We start from the raw sequence: 19,737 nt of genomic DNA, 5'->3' as shown, positions 1-19,737 counted from the left end.
AGTTTAGGAGCCCCAGTGGATTTTTTCTGATGGATGTCACTTCTACTCCTTGATCTATGTCTTACTTACTGGCTATATTACCTTAGAAAAGTCACTTTACCTTTCAAAGGTTTAGTTTTTCCATCTGTAAAATGAGGCTACTTACTTCCCTCATAGCTTTAATGAGGATATTAAAAGAGCTGATACTTGTGGAGTGCTAGGAAGCCTTCCACACTGGAAGCATTCAGTGAATGTGAGCTATTACTATTAGCATCACCATGCATAAACTTGTGATTTTGCAAAGTCCTTATCCCACTCATGCCCCAGCCCAAAAAGATATAGTATAAGAAATCCAGCCCAAAAAGATATAGTATAACAGTATAACTGAACAGCTGAAATAGAGTTCTTTAGGGACATCCTAGACTAAAATGTGCTCCCAGTCCACTGTCTACCAGGTCCATGTGACTAGATGGAGTGGATAGACACTTTCTTTGTGGCTTCTCATCCCTGAACAGACAGTCACTCAGCCAACAGGTTTCAGATACCCTTGGTTGAGAAAGTATATTTTTCAAAGTGAGATTTGGCCTCCATTTTAGGTCTCCTTCCTCTTTGACCACTTTCATGTATTTGAAATTCTGTACAGCATGTTGTATGTTGATCTAAAGATTGCTGGTAGGACATTTTGGGGATGTTGAAAAGACACCGCTGTGTTACTAGACAATTCCGTGACTTATGGGAGCAAGATGTTGTCAGACTGACCACTGAGTGATTCAATTCAACTCCTGGGTTGAGGTAGCAGTATATCATGTAGCATTCGGCTCTCAGATCCACCCGTTTCTGCTCAAACACAGCACAGCTCGTGCCTCAATACTGAGGGTATGGAGAAAAAGGGAGTCAGTCAGTGTCTAAAAATGGCGCATTCAAGAGACGCTCGGGGAAGATGTAGCTGGACTTCTCAGGTAAGAACGCCTATTGGTGGACTACCAGACCCCTGCACTATGTGGACTCTCTAAGGCACTGGCATCAGCTTTAGGAGTGGGATGGGAGAGTCTGGTAACAATCCAGGTCAGCAAAAGCCTTTGACCAACCAGGGAAGTCTTCAGTTTACCTTCTCAAATCCATGTCTAGAACTCTTTTCAGCCTCACCCAAAAGCTTCAGGACCCTTTTGCTGCCTCAATTAGGGCAATGGCCAGCTCTTGCCTACATACTCTTCTTCTTTTCCTTCCCCAAATGATTGTGTTAAAAGAGCAACTGATAGGCTGGGCATGGTGGCACATGTATCTAATCCCAGTACTTGGGAGGCTGAGATAGGAGGATTGCAGTTCAAGACCAGCCTCAGCAATGTGAAGAGATTTTCAGAAACCTAGAGAGACCCTGTTTCAAAATAAAAATATAAAATAGGACTGAGGATATAGCTCCAAGGTAGAATGCCCCTGGATTTAGTCCCCAATGCCAGAAAAAAATAACAGCTGACAAACAGGCATGGTGGCACATGCCTGTAATCCCAGTACTTGGGAAGTTGAGACAGGATTGCCAGTATGTGGCTAGCCTTGGCAATTTAGTGAGGCCCTCCACAACTTAGCAAGACCCTATTTCAAAATGAAAAATTAAATAGAGTTTATAGTTAGAATGTCCCTCCTGGATTCAATCTCCAGTAACACACACACGCACACACACACACACACACACACACACACACACATGTGCATGCGCTTGCATACATGCTAACAATTAATTTGGAAACATGTTTCTTAGTAACCAGTGGCAAATGTTATCTCGTACTAACTGTCCCCTCCAAGGAGTTCTTTTGATGAATGGAAACCGCAGAAGTACTTCTTAAGTTTGCTGGTCCAGAGGCCAGGACATTGATTAGCATCGTCCCTCTCAGAGAAGTTCCCCTCTCAGGAACTATTAACAACCTCAGACAGTCAGTTCTTCAGGAGGGAATCCTGGCTGAAAATCCTAGGCTTGATATAGGCAAGCTAGTGTGGAAGTTTGGGGTGTTCTGGTGCCTCTCTGACCACACAGATAGACTCTTCTTCCATGTAGCCTATTACTGGTAAAAAAAAAATGCAGAGACCTCACTTACCCTTGAACTGACTACACATTGACCCTGCTTAATATGGTTCTCTTAGACAATGCTCTTCCTGGTTATTTACAGTGGAAGAAACACTTTGCCATCCTCATATTCCCAACACATGCATAAATTCAACTTCTTTCCCAGGACCTAGTATCCTTGTGTTCTCTGGCTTCTCAGATTTTTCAACCTGCCTGGATCTCTACAGATATCCTTACATTAAATGCTTTTCTAATATTGGTGTGGGGGTTCCAACACCTCAGGGGCAGTTTTTAATAGAGAATGTATTGATTTATTAGAAGTGGAAGTGAATAATGGCATTTAGTGGGTACTGGCTAGAGATGTTAAATATCCTGAAATACAACAAATTGTCCCCTCAAAATACCTTATTGAAAAACACTACAAATTTTCTCTCCCCACCAAGTTTATCCATTTTGTGTTCTATTACCTCAGGTGTCTATACTTTCCAAGCCTGATAAATGAATCTAACACTAAGATGCTAAGGAGTGGCAAAAGCTTATACTTTGTCTTCTAAAGAAACACACTTAAGCAGGGATCTTCCATGACTTCACCAGAAAGTAGCACAAAGCAGTCACTGAAACATTGGCTATCTCAGGCAAATGGCAGGCTTGGAAGGACGTAGATTGGGGGCAGCAGAACCTTTCATTTGGTATGTTGTTCCTTCCGTGTATAACACCAGCACTGATAGTACAGGCCAGAGAAAATTCTAGGCTTGAGATCTTTGCCACCTTATCCTATCCCCATGGCTCATCACCTTATGAGCAATACTGGAAAGCAAGAAACTGAAAGGGGAAGAACAGATGGTTTGCGGCGGACTTCCCTGTCTTTCAAAGAAACCTGAAAAAGCAGCTCTGGATCACAGGTTTGAGACAAGCCTCAACAATTAAGCAAGGCCCTCAGCAAATAGCAAGAACCTGTTTCAAAATTTAAAAATAATTGGACTGTGGATATATCTCAGAGGTTAAGTTACCATGGGTTCAATCCCCAGTACCACAAAAAAAAAAAAAAAATCAATCTGTGGGGAAAGGGCCCATAGCTCACGGGTAAAATGTCCTTGGGCTCGATCCCCAGGACCACACTAACAAAAGCAGTTCTGGAAGCTAAAATGATTTAGTAATTCCAACTCTGGCTCAAATAGAAAGGAGATGGAATTCTTTCAGCTCCTCTTGTTTAGAAACCTAGCCTCTAGTTTAAGAGCAGTGGCACAAAGTTGAGAAAGCATCTTTTAGATCAAATCTGGCTCTCAGCTGCACAGCGTTGTGTGGCAAGGACCTTGACACAGCAGGAGTTTTGGAAAAGGCTGCTCTGCAAAGAACTCAGGGGACTGCATTGTAGCCAGCCATATGGAGAGCATGTGTGGTGAATATGGGCAGTGTGGGACGCACCAGGCCAAGGAATAGTAGCAATAAGTGGGAAGAAGGTCAGATTGGTGTAGGTGATTGAATGGCCCCAAAGGGGAGGCTTCCTGAGAATCATCTTCCTTCCCTCTGACAGGAGTGGGAGTGCCAGCTTCATGTATTCAGGAAGTGTGAATTCAAGTCTGACTGTAAATTGATCCTGTGACCTTGGGAAAGACACTTCCTCACTGGAGGCTCAGTGTTCTCCCCTGTTATTATTCAGTTTGCAACCTGGAGGTTTTGGGGCCATATTTGACTAGTGGATGTACTGTGGTTGGCCAGCCCAGTGTTCTGTTTCCCCAGTTTGCACTGACTCCAGTCCACCACAGTCCCTATTAACCCTTATGATCCTACTTTTAGCCACCAGTCCCTCCCAACATTTCCTGTATTTCCAAAATCCACTGAGCTCCTGAAGGCTCTTTAACCTTAGAAAACAAATACCAAGTGATCTCGATGAGGGTCTCATAATAACAGTACTATTGTGAATCCACGCATTAGCCTCTAGCATCACAGGGTGGGGGGAAGAGTAGAGGACCTTTGTAGAAAGCAGAGCTGTCTGCCATGAACACAGGCACACAGGGCAAAGGGGCAAAAAAGTAAACAGCACTCCTTAAGGGAATGCTTGGGTGGATTTTCTTAGAGTAGATACCCCCACACCCGCATACACTAAGGATGTGGCCTGTTGAATATCTGAGGCTTTTCCTGGGCCTCAATTGCTTTGAACTCTATAGTGACAATATTCTGTTTTTGAAAAGTGTATAAGGTACACAGAATCATGGGTTGGGCTTTGGCCATTGTTCAGCTTTGATTTTTGAAACAGTTATTCTTTTGCTGCAATCCTTCCTGTGTGGTTAGATAAGCAGTTTTGGGAAAACATTTCTTTTTTTTTTCTTTTCTTGTTTCTTTGGGGGTACTGGGGATGGAACCCTTCTACCTCCGGGCTACACTCTCAGACCTATTTTATATTTTATTTAGAAACAGGGTCTTTTAAGCCAGCGAGGCTGGCTTCGAACCTGCGCTATCCTCCTGTCTCCACCTCCCAAGTGCAGGGATTACAAGCGTGTGCCAACATGACTCGTTCGTTGTTTTTTTCTTTTTCTTTTTCTTTTTCTTTTCTTTTTTTTTTTTTTTTTTGGTAGAACCCAGAGGCTTTCTACCTCCGTACTATACTCCCAGGCGTATTTTATATTTTATTTGGAAACAGGGTCTCACTAAGTTGCTGAGAGCCTCACTAAGTAGCTGAGGCTGGCTTTGAACCTGTGCGATCCTCCTGTCTCAGCCTCCCAAGTGCGGGGATTACAAGTGTGCACCACCACGCCCAGCTTGTTTTTTTTCTTTACTAAGACAGCATAACCAAGTGGACTTCCCCTAAGAGAAAGCCCTTGCATCTGTGTGTTTGACTGCTGCCTAGCCACATACCCTCTCACACAGCACCCTGAGGACAAGTTGATTTTAGAGATACAATATTACTTTGCCTACCATTTAGTGTCACTTGTGAGAGGGGAAATTGATTAGACTGCAGGGTGAAGAGCTATGTCCCATGGTGTAGGTGGTGAAAGTCCTTATCATGGTTAAGTTACAAGCCCGGGGCCTTATTGCTTATTTGTTAATTTCATCCAATTCATTCCCAACTAAAAGATTTTTACAGTGTTTTATTTTTCATGTCTTAATCCTGGTCTAAAACACATGCTCTTGGGCCCCTGATCCCTGCACAAACTGGCCTCTTTCATCTGGCTTCTTTGTGACTTACTGTGGGTGGCATTTCATTATGATGTCATCAGGCATCAGTATAAAACAGAGCTGAGCTGGCCCAAGTCTCCTTAGGAGCAGAGGGAGTGGCCATGTTTAGGTCCTAGGGGGCTTTCTGGAGGGACGGCAGGCTGTGTTCCAGGTAAGAGACAACATGACCGTAAATTGTTGATTAGAAAATAAATAAGCCTAATGTCAATTAGTCAAATGAAGGTAAAAGATCTTTGATGAATGAACCTCCTCTTGTCCCACTTGAAAACTTTAAACTAATACTGGCCTTCTAATTTGTAAGTCAAACAAGATCACCCTGGGCCAAAAGTCTGTGGTTTTAGTAGTTGTAAATGAATGAATTGCTTAAAAGTGTTTTCATTTAGGGCAGGAAAGAACATGTTAATGCCAAAAAACCCAGAGAAGAGATGAGTTATTTTCCCATTAAATATGCTCATTTCTTTGAATTTTTTCTCAAAATCTACTTTTCTGTGATAGTTTAAAAATCTTTAGTCTTTCTGCTTACCGAAGAAGACATTTGAGTTCATCTGGACAGTATCTTGATTTTATGATTGTTTTCTCCCCTTATTTGGTCAATTAGGTAAAGTGTACTGGATGAAACATTAGATAAACTGGGTTCTAGTCCTGTTTCAACTGTTAACTTTGCCTGAGATATTTTTCTAACTTTCTGGGCTTTAGTTTCTTCTGTGAAGTAAAAGGAGTCAACGAATTGAACTGTAAGTGTGTACACAGGGTATGGATATTTTGAAGAAACCTAAGGGATTATATAGCCCAGCAATCTCCACGTTATAGTCACTCTTGTATCATCTTCATAATTCTACTCATATTTGTGTATTACCAAGATTATTAATTATTTAACTTTTATTCTGACTTGGTTTCTTAAAATCTTTTTTAAAAAATCTACCTTAGCTCCACCCTAAGCAACAATATCCATAAAGTCATACATTTGATATGCTAGCTATGTCTATTTCTAATATACATTTGAATTAGTAGGTTTTCATGGAAGTACCATCTAACATCAACAAAATTAACTGTTCTTGGGGAAGGCATATCATACTTGTGAAAACTAAAGGCTAGAGAGATTAAACTACTTTGCTTCTTGTCCAGAGAAAGTTGCCATGGAGGTATAACTAGAGGCCACCTACCCCGACTATGTCACAATAAGAGGCAGGCAATGGCTGAAACCCAGGTCAACTGACTCCCACTCAGATCAGGCCTCTTTCTACCATGTTCACACTGTTCTCCCAGTTCCCATAGACCAGTTATTCTCTATGTACCCATGATCTTTAGTGGAGATGAGACTAGAATCCAGATCTTTCTTAAGTCTAGTAAATAATAATAAAATGTAATAATAATTAATGAATAAGAAACAAATCCATGTGGCTTCACATGAATCATTTTAATCCCTCTGTAGCTTAGTTCCATTATTTGCCATACAGAGAAAGATGGTAGCTATGATTCACTAAGTACTTCCTAAACATTTCACTAGCTTACATTTCATTTTTTAGATATACTTTTATCAGTTCGATGTAATTATATATCGTAGTGAGATATGCCATGATAGGAACATATATGCACATAATACTTGGTGTGTTTACCTCTAATCCTACTCCACTCCCTTCTCTTCCTCGTACATATCATTGGGATTGGTATTAGTAATTTCATATATGTACATATAGCATTATTTGAACTGATGCCTTCATTACACCCATTTCCCCTTTCTCCCTTTACTAAAACCCCTCTGTAGCTCCATTGGAGGAATCTGTACTTCTTTATCTGAAGTCCATTTGGTATTCTATTTATCTCTACCTTTCACATATGAGAAAACATACAACTATTCACTTTCTGTGACTGGCTAATCTCACTTAGCATATTTTCTAGTTCCATCCATTTTCCTGAAAATGACATAATTTGTTCTTCTTTATGATTGAGTAAAATTCCATTGTGTGTATATGCCACAGTTTTATAATCCACTAGCTCATATTTCATCCTCACAGCACTACTAGAAGGATATAGGACCAGATGTTTTCTGAGAGAACTTTTTACTCTGAAATCTGACATTTCTAACAAGCCAAACAAATCCAATTTTACTTTTCCAAAGGAATATGTGTGTATGAAAAGAACATGGACATTTGAACTTCTAGAGAAACCAGATAGTCTTGCTGGGTAAGGTAAATTTAAATAAAAAAAGTGGGAAGTGTTTTCAAAATGATGATTTTGGTTTCCTATTAGATATTTGTGTTCTATATGATGAGTTTCCTCCAGATAGACTCAGCAGGTGAGCATCTAGAGCTCATATACGAAGCTTTAGAGTTGGATCCTATCTGCTGTAAGCTGTCCTCTCCTCTGTAAGATAGACATACTGATCCCTGCCCAGATGATATCACAGAGCTGCTTTGAGGCACAAGCGAGGTAATAGTTGTGAACAGCTGTAAGAAAATGAGATGCCCCACTGAGTTGAAAATCCTTAGCAAACAAGATCTGTTCCCTGTGGGAAGATGCTGCATTTTATTATAGGTAATATGACTAGAAGAAGCGTTAAGGTAGCTTATCCTAGTGCTCAACACTTTCCAGTTCTCATTTATGCTATTTTTCTGTCCTAGATTTACTATTCTGAAGGTGGACAAGCATCAGCCCTCTGGCAATTCAAAGATCGAATTGTAGGGTCCACCAAACCAGGTAACGCGTCTATCACCATATCGCGTGTGCAACCAGCTGACAGTGGCATTTACATCTGTGACGTTAACAACCCACCAGACTTTGTTGGAAAAAATCAAGGCATCATCAACGTCACCGTTTTAGGTATGGCCACTTTTCTTGGGTCAACTTAGGACACTGAATGTGCCAGGGTACGGATTTATGATGCCAATTAAATCTTGAAGGGTAAACAACTTCCCTACTCTTTTTATTACCAGGGAAATAGAGACATGCTATCATCTCAACCCATACAGTTACACTGAGAAATCACTCACAAAACATGTAGAAACAATTTCCAAACACAAGGGTTTCGAAAATAACAAAAGTAGATGACCCAACCTCCAGGTATTCCTATCTCTGAAACATGGAATGAATAGATGAAACAACTCACTGTCCTCCCAAAGGAACACTAGCAATACTTTCAGAAAGAAATTTCTACTAGAGTTAGGCTTGCCTGAAGAAGGCAATTGTCATCTTATTACCTCTTCTAAGCCTACCATGATTCCCACCATTAAATCTCTTTCAAATAATAGTAGGAGTTTCCCTTTTAAAATCGCCAGTGATAATTGGATAAAGGGTCACACATTAAGTCATTTCTCAGAATTAAGCTATTTATATAAACATATTCATTCTATGGCATTGGGAAAATCACTGTTCTCAAAATGAACTTGCAATAGTTTATTTATTCAGTATTTATTGAGTGCCTACTTTGTTCCAAGAGAGATAAGGTTTACACTGATGGAGGTATAGTTTCTGCCATTGGGGAGCTCCCAATTTTGATGATTTCTAGTGATCCAATTTCTGAGAGGACATTGCAGGCCCTGGGATGTGATGTTAAAGAATTGGCACCTCTCACTGCTAGTCAATTGACTAACCATTGTCCACTTCTAAGTGGCCCTAAATCGTGCTGATCTAGTCATTGCTCCTCTCAACCTGTCTACATACACCTAGAAAAGGAAAAATAGATCAAACCAGTGACTTTATAATTGAATTGCTTGAAAAAGCAATTGGTAACAAGGTATGTTAGGACACATGCATGTTAAGAGACTAAAGGTTTGTTTATTCAGGAAGTCTCAAAAATGTTGTCTTTATTTATTGGGTGAAAAACAAAGGCATCTAATAAATTGAGTTTTTTTTTGAAAATTTCAAGATTACTGATTTCTCTAAAAGTTGAAGCGGCTGTTCACAGTTATCAAATTTCATCACCTATGAGTACTTTCTCTACTTGCCCTGCTATAGGTGGAGCAAGGTGAGGACAAGGAAGCAAGGAAGGTCAGTCGTGGAGGCAGATATTGATATTTCCTTAGTAATGGCTTTTTGTATCGGTGTCTTTCAGAGACATTTCATCATGCAGCAATGAACATTCATCCCATGTATTTACTTGTACATTCATGAAAAATATTCAACAAACCCCGAGCATAGGTGTCAGTTGTGCTAAGCAATGGTGATGGGAGGATTGAAAGATAAGGTCCAAACCCCCTAAAAGTTCAATTTATTGGGCGAAACAAAAAATGTAACATAAAAGCTTTAGGTGGTGATAAGAAAGGAAGCTAAAGAGCTAAAAGGCTCAATGTTATGTAAAAGGGAGCTGGAGAGGGGTTACTGGGGAAAGTGACTTTTGTGCTGACCACTGTTGAAGGATATGCAAAAACATCAGGCTGAAAAGGGACTGACGTGGCAGAATACAATTTCACCGAAGCAAAACAGCAAGAAGCAAAGAACCAGGTGGTTTGGATAGCCATTCATTTGAGATATTTTCATTAGTTACGACAACCTTGGAAAATCAATCTCTGAAAAACACCCAGGTCAAGTCTGAATAATTATTTGTATGCATTTGGAATGAGCATAATCTCCTTTCTGCAATTTGGCATACAAAATAGTATGATTAATTTAGAGAAGGTTTGAGAACACACTGAATCATTTTCATTTACTTTCTGAGGTGATGCTTCCCCTCCCACTCCAGTTCTGTTGAAAGCAATAAAGTTAAAGCGTAGATCAATGGCTTTGCCAGAAAAATATCCAAGTTCTGCTGGAGACATTAACTGGATAAAATGTCAATTCAATTCTGATTCAGTAGTTTTAGGAAATATATAGGTTTGGCAGTTGGTTCAAAGTGATTCACTAAGTGTTTTGTTAAAAAAATTAAAAAGCCCATCTAGGTTTTAATCTGGGCTGAAGAAACAAGTGCAAGTCATTCCCGGTTTTAATATATAATATGGTTGGAAGTCCCGGTTGTCTTTTCTGCAATGAAACACCCATATTTAATTTTTTCAACTTTTTCTATTTGGCTTGAAAGGCTATAAAATACTCATCTTTTAAAAAGGCAATACCTGAATATAATGCTAGTTGCAATGGATTCATGGGTAAATCGCCTAGTTTGGATAGGTAAATCAAGTTTTTTATATCTGAGGATATAATTGATAAAGAAGAGACAATCAAGAGGTAAATAGAGAAATAATTCTTTTCATCAAGAGTCTTGCTTCTAAAATAGGGATAGTGAAGTGTTTCCAACAGTTACAGCTATATGTATTTGCTTGTGTGTACAAAGGGTTAGATACTGAGATGGCAGAGTAGAATGGTAGAAGACTGAACTTTGGTAGCAAGTATTAATCCTATCTATGGTCAACAACAATTCTATGTGCAAGGCCTCATATAAGTTCTTTAATTTTGGATCAGCCAGAAGTTAATAATCTCTTATTCATGTTTTAGAGAGGAGCCAACTGAGGTTTGGTAAGTTAGATAACTTGCCCAAACACATCTAGGGTAAAGTTGCAGAGCCAGTAATCTATGTGGATCCAGAGGTGTGCTCTGACTACTGTGTCGCGGTTAAGAGCTGGAGGGCTGAGCATTTAAGGTGTAATGTGTCTTAGAGAACATCAGCCTTTGGAGGGTTTAATAAATCCAAATTAAAAAAAGAATGTTGATTCTTCTTAGTAGGACTTCAGATCATTATCTGTAGATATGATTAAGGGTAAAATAGGGTGTGCACAGTAAGATAAATGGAGAGATTGTGGTTTTCAGATTCCCATGGAACATCACTCAGGTGTTTTTATAAACAACTAAAAGTCGGTATATACCAAACTGTCCTCATGATCACTCATTTCTGTTCATTTCTTAAAACCTTCCCTTAAAACCTGCTACTCTACCTGGGTTCTTTATTTCAGGTGATGGCAAGATCATACTTAGCTCTCCAAATCAGAAGCCTGAGAGTCCTATAGATCCCACCCTCTTCCTCATTCCCCATATTCAGATGGTCACCAAGTCCTGTTGACTCCACTCTCTTAATACTTCTTGAATCTTTTTCATTTTACCTTTTTGTTCAGAGTGATCCATCTAAAATGTTAAAATGTGCACCATCACTACCCTATTTTAAAACTCCTTCTGTGGTCTTCTTGATATCAGTTTAACTTTCCTAGACTCTAAAACTCTCTGAGATAGGGGTCCTAAAACTGTCTAACTTCATTTCTCATCACTTCTCCCTACCTCACTCCAGAACTATGCCAAAGTTACTCTTGGGTCCCCATGCCTAGTCCAGTGCCAGGCACACAGAAGACACATAATTAAATGCCTGATGAACCAAGGATAAAGAAAGACTGAAGTATTATGTAGCATGCATACTCAAAATGGGCTTTCCCTGTTGATGAGGGAAGAATACAGGCAAATTCAAAACTTCCACAACATTTTTGTGTTGCCCACAAATGAACAAATAAAAAAAAATCCATAAAGGAATAAAAATGTAGTATTAATAAAAACAATTTTAAAAGAATAAAAACAGGTTGTTCCAAGTATTTAATAGTTCTATTTTCTTTTAAAACTGCTTTTAAAATATACCTATGTTCATAGTCCTTTAGTGTTTGCTTACATTTGACTGCTTTAATAAAGGCATATTTTAAAACACAATGCAGAAATTTATGGTTATAAATCTAGAGAGTAGGCCAACAGAGACACTAGTTGAATCTTAATGGCCTTCTGACTAGAAAATCTTCACACCTGAAGTACTCTACTCCCATCTGGTGGTACAAGCAGAAAATAATGAAAATAAGTTTCTACATTCTTTCAAAAAATAAACATATTTTCAAAACTAAAATGAGGAAGTGATTAAAATTGTCATTGCCTTTCAGTAAAACCTTCGAAGCCTTTGTGTAACATCCAAGGAAGACCAGAATTAGGCCACACTATTTCACTATCTTGCCTTTCTGCGCTTGGTACACCATCTCCAGTGTACCACTGGTATAAAGTTGAAGGACAAAACATCGTGCCAGTACAAGAAAACTTCAGTAAGTATAACCATCGGCAGCCTGTACAAGACCTAAAAGACCTGGTTTTTGGCGCTGGCTGACAGCATGTGTGAGGCTGGATGCGTGTCTTTAGGGATTAAGCTTCTCTTTTTCCTGAGTGCAGAGAGAGGGATTTGTGTGTGTGTGTGGGGGGGGGGGGGTCTGGGGATGGAACCCAGAGGCATTTGACCTCCGAGCTACAACCCCTGCCCTATTTTTTATTCTTTATTTTGAAACTGGGTCTCACTGAGTTGCAGAGGGCCTCACTAAGTAGCTGAGGCTGTCTGTGAACCGCGATCCTCAGGTCTCAGGCTCCCAAATGCTGGGATTACAAGCGTGTGCCACCACGCCCGGCTAGAGAGAGGGATTTAAAATCAGTATCTGTCTTCAACATAAGATTGTACTATTGTCTACTCTCTTACTTTTAGAAGCCATCTTTAGGCATTGTCCAATATGGGCTGCCTTTGGAACAATCCCAAAGGCCTAGTTTGATCCTGGAAATCTCAAGAACGAGAGGTCATTGTTAGGGAATAGGTGGGAAGTCAATGATTGATTACATTGACATGATCTGTGCCCATGTAAGAGATCTTAAAAATATATTTCCTGATTACAACAGACCCAGCCACTGGAACTTTGATCATTGGAAATCTGACAAACATCGAAGAAGGTTACTACCAGTGTATTGCTGTTAACATCGTTGGCAATAGTTCCTGTGAAATCGATCTGACATCCCGTGAGTTGACCATACAACTTTAACAGGTTCTCCTTGAATCAAATAACCTGGGCCTGTTGGCCAAGTAAATTAATTAGGATCTCTGCTTATTCCTTTTGGCCTTTCTGGAGATTCATGTGCTTTATTTATAGGTTGACAGAATGAATGGCCACCCTAATAGCTAATACATAATGCTTAACATGTTTCCTAAATTCTTTACATAAAAAATTTGTTTTTGCCTGGCATGGTGGCTCACACACTTGTAATCCCTGCACTTGGGAGTCGGAGACAGGAGGATGGCACAGGTTTGGAGCCAGCCCTGCTGGCTTAAGAGACCCTCTTTCCAAATTAAAAAAAAGTATAAAAATAGGTCTGGGAGTGTAGCCCAGAGGTAAAAGGGTCCCATCCCCGGTACCACCAAAAACTTTTTTTTTGTTTAAACTTCACAAAAAGCAGATATTACTATTCAATAAATAAAACAGTCTCATTGAGAGTTATCAGAATGGATTTCTGTTTATGATGCTGTTGGTAAATTTCAAGTGACACTGCAGCTATGTCAAACATACAGGAACTTTGTTAATCTGCCTCTAATAATAATAATATTCTCACCCACAACCACAGCTCCTAATATTTACCATTATTACTATTATGTGCCAAATACTTGGCCAGATACTATTTGAGTGTTAACCTACTCAGTCCTTGCAACCATCCTATCTCTGGAGGCAGAATATGTTATTAGCCTTCATTTGCTGAAGAGGACACTGAAGCTCAGGTAGGTAGATGAGTTACCCAAGGTAAGTAGTAGTAGTAACTGGCAGAGCCAGGGTATCTCTAAACCTCAGAGTTCCTTATTCAAAGGTACTTATTTACTTTCTAAGCATAAGGCTTATGGGCATTGACACTTTCAAATTGGGCCAATCCAGGGACTAGTCCTCTTGAGAAATGCCTTAACAAACTTCTTGATGATCACTTAACATCATCTAATAACATTTAACATACTTTGAATTTGGGTTTTAATGTATGCTATATTCAGGTATGACACTTTCCATAGGATTTCTGTTTTTTCATCGAAGCTGAACTTTCTTCTTTATTTGTTCTGAAGCTTTCTCTTTCCTTCTTATGTGACTATCAATTATTTCATCATGATTATTTTTTCTTTAGCTCTTTCCCAATCCCTTTCAGTATTCCCAGATATATAATCATACTTCAGATGGACAGACATTTAGGATTTATACTTGAGCCTTGCTTCCTTTGTAATTTATTTTCCAATGAAGGTCAGCATTTTCCGGCCCTCCTCTATTTATTACCTTCCTTTTCCCCTTTCCTTTCTTTCTTCCTTTTTCCTCAATCATTTATTGAATATCTACTATGTGCTATGGACTATCCTAAGTGATGAAGATAAAGGATGCAGAAAAGATATGTCCTATGCTCAAGGAGCTCACAGTTCAGTTAGATGCACAAACAAAACTAAAATGTGATGAGTGCTGTAGTAGAATTCTGCACAGAAACTATAGGACATCTAAGAAGGACCAATTATGCTTACAGATCTAGGGGCAATTTTGCCTGCTGCTTCTCTTCCTTTCTTTCTTTCTTTCTTTCTTTTTTTTTTTTTTTTGCAGGACTGGGGATGGAACCCAGGGACATTTGACCTCTGAGCTACACCCCCTGCCCTATTTTATTTTTATTTTCTGGTGGTACTGGGTTCCTGGAAAACCTTCTACCTCCGGGCTACACTCCCCGACCTATTTTATATTTTTTTTATTTGGAAACAGGGTCTCTTAAGCCAGTGAAGCTGGCTTCGAACCAGCGCAATTCTCTTATCTCCGCCTCCTAAACCCAGATTACAAGCATGCGCCACCACGCCCGAGTCCTATTTTTTATTTTGAAACCAGGTCTCACTGAGTTGTAGAAGGCCTCACTAAGTAGCTGAGGCTGTCTGTGAACCGTGATCCTCTGGCCTCAGACTCCCAAATGCTGGGATTACAAGTGTGCGCCACCACACCCGGCTTGCCTGCTGTTTCTTGAAGGAACTCACCAAGGTTGTTTATCTGTAAAATGGGGATATTAAAGGATTAAAATAAAGCAGTAGGCATATAAGGGCAACTGGTGTGTCCAGGAGAAAGAGGAGAAAAGATGCCAGAAAGGATGCCTCTGAGAGAAAAAAATATAAGAAACAAATAGATTTATTGTATGATTAAATATATTGAAAGGAATTTATTTATTTATTTATTTATTTATTTATTTATTTATTTATTTATTTATTTTGGTGGTACTGGGGTTCCTGGAAGCTCTTCTACCTCTGGGCTACACTCGCAGACCTATTTTATACTTTTTTATTTTTGGAAACAGAGTCTCTTAAGGCAGCGTGGCTGGCTTGGAACCTGCGCGATCCTCCTGTCTCCACCTCCCAAGTGCGGGGATTACAAGCGCCACCACGCCTAGATTGAAAGGAATTTAATTATTTTCTCAGAGTTCAGGCATTAGTGATAATGCATTTAAAAACAACTAAGTGAATCCCCAAATGAGGCAATTATTAACCTCAGGGCAAAGATTAAAAAAAAAATTATTCAAACAGGGAGTGGTGGTGCACGCCTGTAATCCCAGTACTTGAGAAGCTGACAGAAGGATCACAGGTTCAAGGGCAGCCTCAGGAACTTAGTGAGACTCTGAGCAACCTAGTGAGACCCTGTTTCAAAATTAAAAATAAAAAGCATTGGGATGTAGCTCAGAAGTAGAATGTTCCTGGATTCCATCTCCAGTACCACATACACACACAAAAATGTTATACAAGAAGCCAGACATGGCAGGGAAGGCCTGTATTCTCCATAATTGAGAGGTTGAGACAGGAGGATCACATGCTTGAAGCCAGCCTCAGCAACTTATCAAGACCCTGTTACAAAATAAAAAGAGCTGGACATATATGTAGCTGATTGGTAGAACATCCCTGCGTTCAATTCCCAGTACCACAAAATAATTTTGTACAAGAAAAAAATCATAGTATATTAGGCTCCTCAGCTCTTAATAACACTTTGTAGAGTCAGAATACTACAAGTTTTGACCTAAATAAAACATGTGATATATTCTATTAGGGGAATGAGGTGGCATATGAGTATAAATGAGCTAACTCTCCCACTTCAGGGTAAGGAGTCAAAAGGGGACAATGAAAGTAGCAGAGCATACTAAGGACAAATATAATAGAAACATGAGGGCAAGAAGATTTTTTTTAAATCAAGAGTAGTTTTTAGTGAATGGGACGCAGAGATGGGGAGGAGTGGGACAGGAGGACTGATGTTTATGTTAGAAGTTTAGAACTATTTGACTTTTTAAATTATGTACATGGATTCCTCCAATCATACGAAGTTAAGAGAATTATTACATAACTCAACAGGCCTCCCTTCTCAAAGTATAAGCAGTCCATTCTTGTTTGAGGGGAAGCCGATGGGGATGGGCCGGCCCATGACCCAGACATATTGTCTCAGGAGCAACATATCCTGGCTTGTAGGTCTGCTGCTCAGCTGGATTGTCTCACACTCATTAAATTTTTCCAAAGACTGATGTAATAAACCAGATGCTTGTTTACCAAAATGGCTGTATTTCTTCCAGTGGCCAGGATGTGCCAGGCTCCTTGGTGAGCACAGACTGTCAGGGAAAAAGTTTTTAGGGGTCTTTTTCACCTATGCTCTGAGAAAGCCTGGTAAAATGTCCCTGCCTATAGCAGAGACATGTTTCTGGTAATTAGATTGCAGTTGCATGGTCTCTCTCTCCAAACAAATGCACATCAAAGGCTTTTGTATATCCAGACACAGTGGTATACAACTGTAATCCCAGTAAAGGGGAAACTGACACAGGTTTCAAGGCAAAACCTTAGCAATTTAGCGATGCCCTCAGTAACATATACTGTTTCAAAATTTTAAAAAAGAGTAGGGCTGCAGGTGTACCTTAGAAGTAGAATGCCAGCTAAGTGGTTCAATTCTCACTATTTTAAAAAATCAATGATGCCTGCCCCAAGTAGGCATATTTTCTTCTTCATGTGTAGGAACATCGATGGTTAAGCTACATAGTCAAGTGAGTCATCTTTCATCAACCACTATGAGTTCAACTGGCAGAATTCTAGGGATCTCTATTCTCCTAGCATATATAAGTGAATGTTCCAGATATTCTCCACCAGTCACAGACATGTACAAGATGATGATACACTCCACTGCACTAACCAACTAGCTTGTGTCCTCCAGATCCAGAAGTTGGGATCATCGTTGGTGCCTTGGTTGGTACCCTGGTAGGCGCCGCCCTTATAGTTGTCCTGGTTTGCTTTGCGCGGAACAAAATAACAGAAAAAGAAAGGAAGAGGAATGATAAATCCAACACGGAACTTGAGTAAGCCCTCATCTACTTGAATGCAAATATTTGGATTGCTGTCTTTACTTGAACAGAAACAGTTCTCAAGCATGGTGCTTCCAGCCAGCTATTTCTAAACATTCCTTTTAGCAGAAGACATCAGTGTGATCTTTCTTTTTGCCTTCTCTGCTGTTATAAAAAGAATGATAAAGACTACCATTGACTGAGCCTTGTGTGCCAGACTCTGTTCTAAGCATTTTAAGTATATCCAGTCATTTAACCATCACACCAATCCTTTTTAGATCCAAGAAAATATTCTATGATTAAGTATTGACAGGCTTGTCTTTATAAAAACACAGTCATAAAGATAATGTTAAATATCTTTTATAAAACAAAAGGCCCACGAGGTCAAAATGTCTAGGGCTCATAGAAGTCTGAATGTGGCACTATTCACAGTCCAAGCTCTTAACCACTGCTATTTCTTCTCTAGTGTAGATTATACTCATTCCTTTGTCCACCAGTTCATTTTCCTGCTTCCATAACTATATACTGAGTACCAACCATGTGTCAATCATTGTGCCAGATGGAAATGAGAGATAGATATTCATCAGGGCTATGGACTTATCCCTCAGAGATCTTATTACACTCTTATATTCTTTAAGCCTAACATTGGTTTTCCCACCTTTTAAACACTGGTCTTGAACTGTCATCATATTGGTGAGACCTAAACTTTCTGAGGCCCCAAATGGACAAATGTGGTCTGACAACAAATTCATAATGTCAGAATTTGCCAGAAATAGTGGTATATGCCTGTAACCCCAGTATTTGGGAGGCTAAGAGAGGAGGATGGCAGGTTCAAGGCCAGCTTCAGCAACTTAGTGAGGCCCTCAGCAACTTAGCAACATTGTTTCAAAATAATCAATCAATCAATCAATCAATCAATCAATATGGGGTTGAGGGTATAGCACAGTTGTGGAATACCTCTGGCTTCAATCCCTAGTAGCTAAAAAAAAAAGAATATCAGAATTAACAGATATCCTGAATACTCTGAGACCTAGTCACGGTAGCTGCAGAGTGTATGACTCTTTTTTGTGGGGGAGGTAATGTGGATTTTTTGGTATGGGGCATGCTACCTCTGAGCTATACCTCTAGTCCTATTTATTATTATTATTTTTTAAAACTTTGAAACAATCATGATAATTTTCTGAGAGCCTCACTGAGTTTCTAACGCTGGCTTTAAACCTGTGACACTCCTGGCTAAACCTCTCAAGTACTGGGATTACAGGTATGCACTGCTATGCCTGGCTTACATGTGAAGTTTCAAAATTAATATTTTTCTAACACATTCTTTTCTGGATCTTCTTTCTTGCAGACCAATGACAAAGATAAACCAAGCCAGAGAGAGTGAACCAATGCCAACTGAAAATACCATCCAGCTAGAAACATCTACTCATGAGGAAGACCATGCTATCAACTTGGAACCAGTCCATGAGCCGTCCCCACGTCCAGAGTCTACCACTCAGCCTACCCCAGAGCCTATTCCAATGCCTGAGCCTGGGATCGAGCTGGAGCTGGAACCTGAGCCCCGGCCTGAGCCAGAGCCAGAGCCAGAGCCAGAGGCAGAGCCAGAGGTTGTAGTTGAGCCTCAGTACAATGAGGAAAAGAGTGTGGTTAAGACTTAGACCAGTGCTCCAGGAAATCATTCATCACTAAGGAACCCACTGCTGGTGTTTGGAATTCAGGTCACCTAGCCAGCCTCCACCTCCTCCCTCTATTCTGACCAGCCTTCTAAAGAGGTTCTCATTCTTACCATCAATACAAAATAAACGGTCAGAATTGCTACTAAATAAATGTAAGGGTTCCTGCGTTATCAATATAGAATACTTAAATCTCTACTAACATGTAAGCATTGAAAATTACAAGGCAGATGATTCCTAATTCAGTTGAGTTTTGTAATAGCATCTGCGTTGTATTCCAGAAAATCTTATTTCTCTACTTAGCAATTTTTGTGATGTTTTATATGCGCATGTGACAAAGTGTCATTAATTAGATTTAGTATATTTTCTAGGACTAGTTTTCAGGCTTCTCTATTCATTTTTTATTTATCATTAAGAAAATAATTTGACATTATCTCTTAGGTTAGGGAAAAGTTCTAAAAAAAAAACAGAGGGGAATATATAAAGGAAACAAATTAATTGGCACATAGCATTTTAAATCAAGTCTTTTTGGGTGCTGGGGGTTAAACCCAGGGGAATTTTACATCTGAGCTACACTCCCAGTCCAAAAACTTTATATTTTGAAACAAGGTCTCACTAAGTTGCTGAGGCTGTCCTTAAATCTGTGATTCTCCCATCTCAGTTTCCCAAGTATTAGGATTCCAAGTGTGTGCCACTGCTCAAGTCTTTAATTGATGCTTCCTTTATATCATGCTAGATTTCCCAAGGAATCACTCATGTGCAGTATCTGAGCACAGAAAAAAATTT

General features: G+C 39.7%; 1 protein-coding gene across 1 annotated transcript in view; it reads left to right on the top strand.

Annotated features, from left to right (window-relative positions):
* VSIG1 (V-set and immunoglobulin domain containing 1) overlaps positions 1–18,936 on the top strand; it is a gene marked incomplete at both ends in the record, with an annotated part of 36,461 nt that extends 17,525 nt beyond the window's left edge. The window contains 6 exons of the mRNA XM_080718968.1: positions 831–938; positions 7,837–8,035; positions 12,052–12,207; positions 12,824–12,940; positions 17,152–17,293; positions 18,627–18,936. Coding sequence (XP_080575094.1) covers positions 831–938; positions 7,837–8,035; positions 12,052–12,207; positions 12,824–12,940; positions 17,152–17,293; positions 18,627–18,936 — 1,032 coding nt within the window. The remainder of the gene's footprint in view (positions 1–830; positions 939–7,836; positions 8,036–12,051; positions 12,208–12,823; positions 12,941–17,151; positions 17,294–18,626) is intronic.
* Between the last annotated feature and the right edge of the window lie 801 nt (positions 18,937–19,737).

The sequence above is a fragment of the Muscardinus avellanarius genome (genome assembly GCF_963383645.1).
Source record: "Muscardinus avellanarius genome assembly, chromosome: X".
NCBI classification, from domain to species: Eukaryota; Metazoa; Chordata; class Mammalia; order Rodentia; family Gliridae; genus Muscardinus; species Muscardinus avellanarius.
The sequence above is the reverse complement of the archived record's forward strand: the minus strand, read 5'-3'. Positions and strand labels throughout refer to the sequence as shown.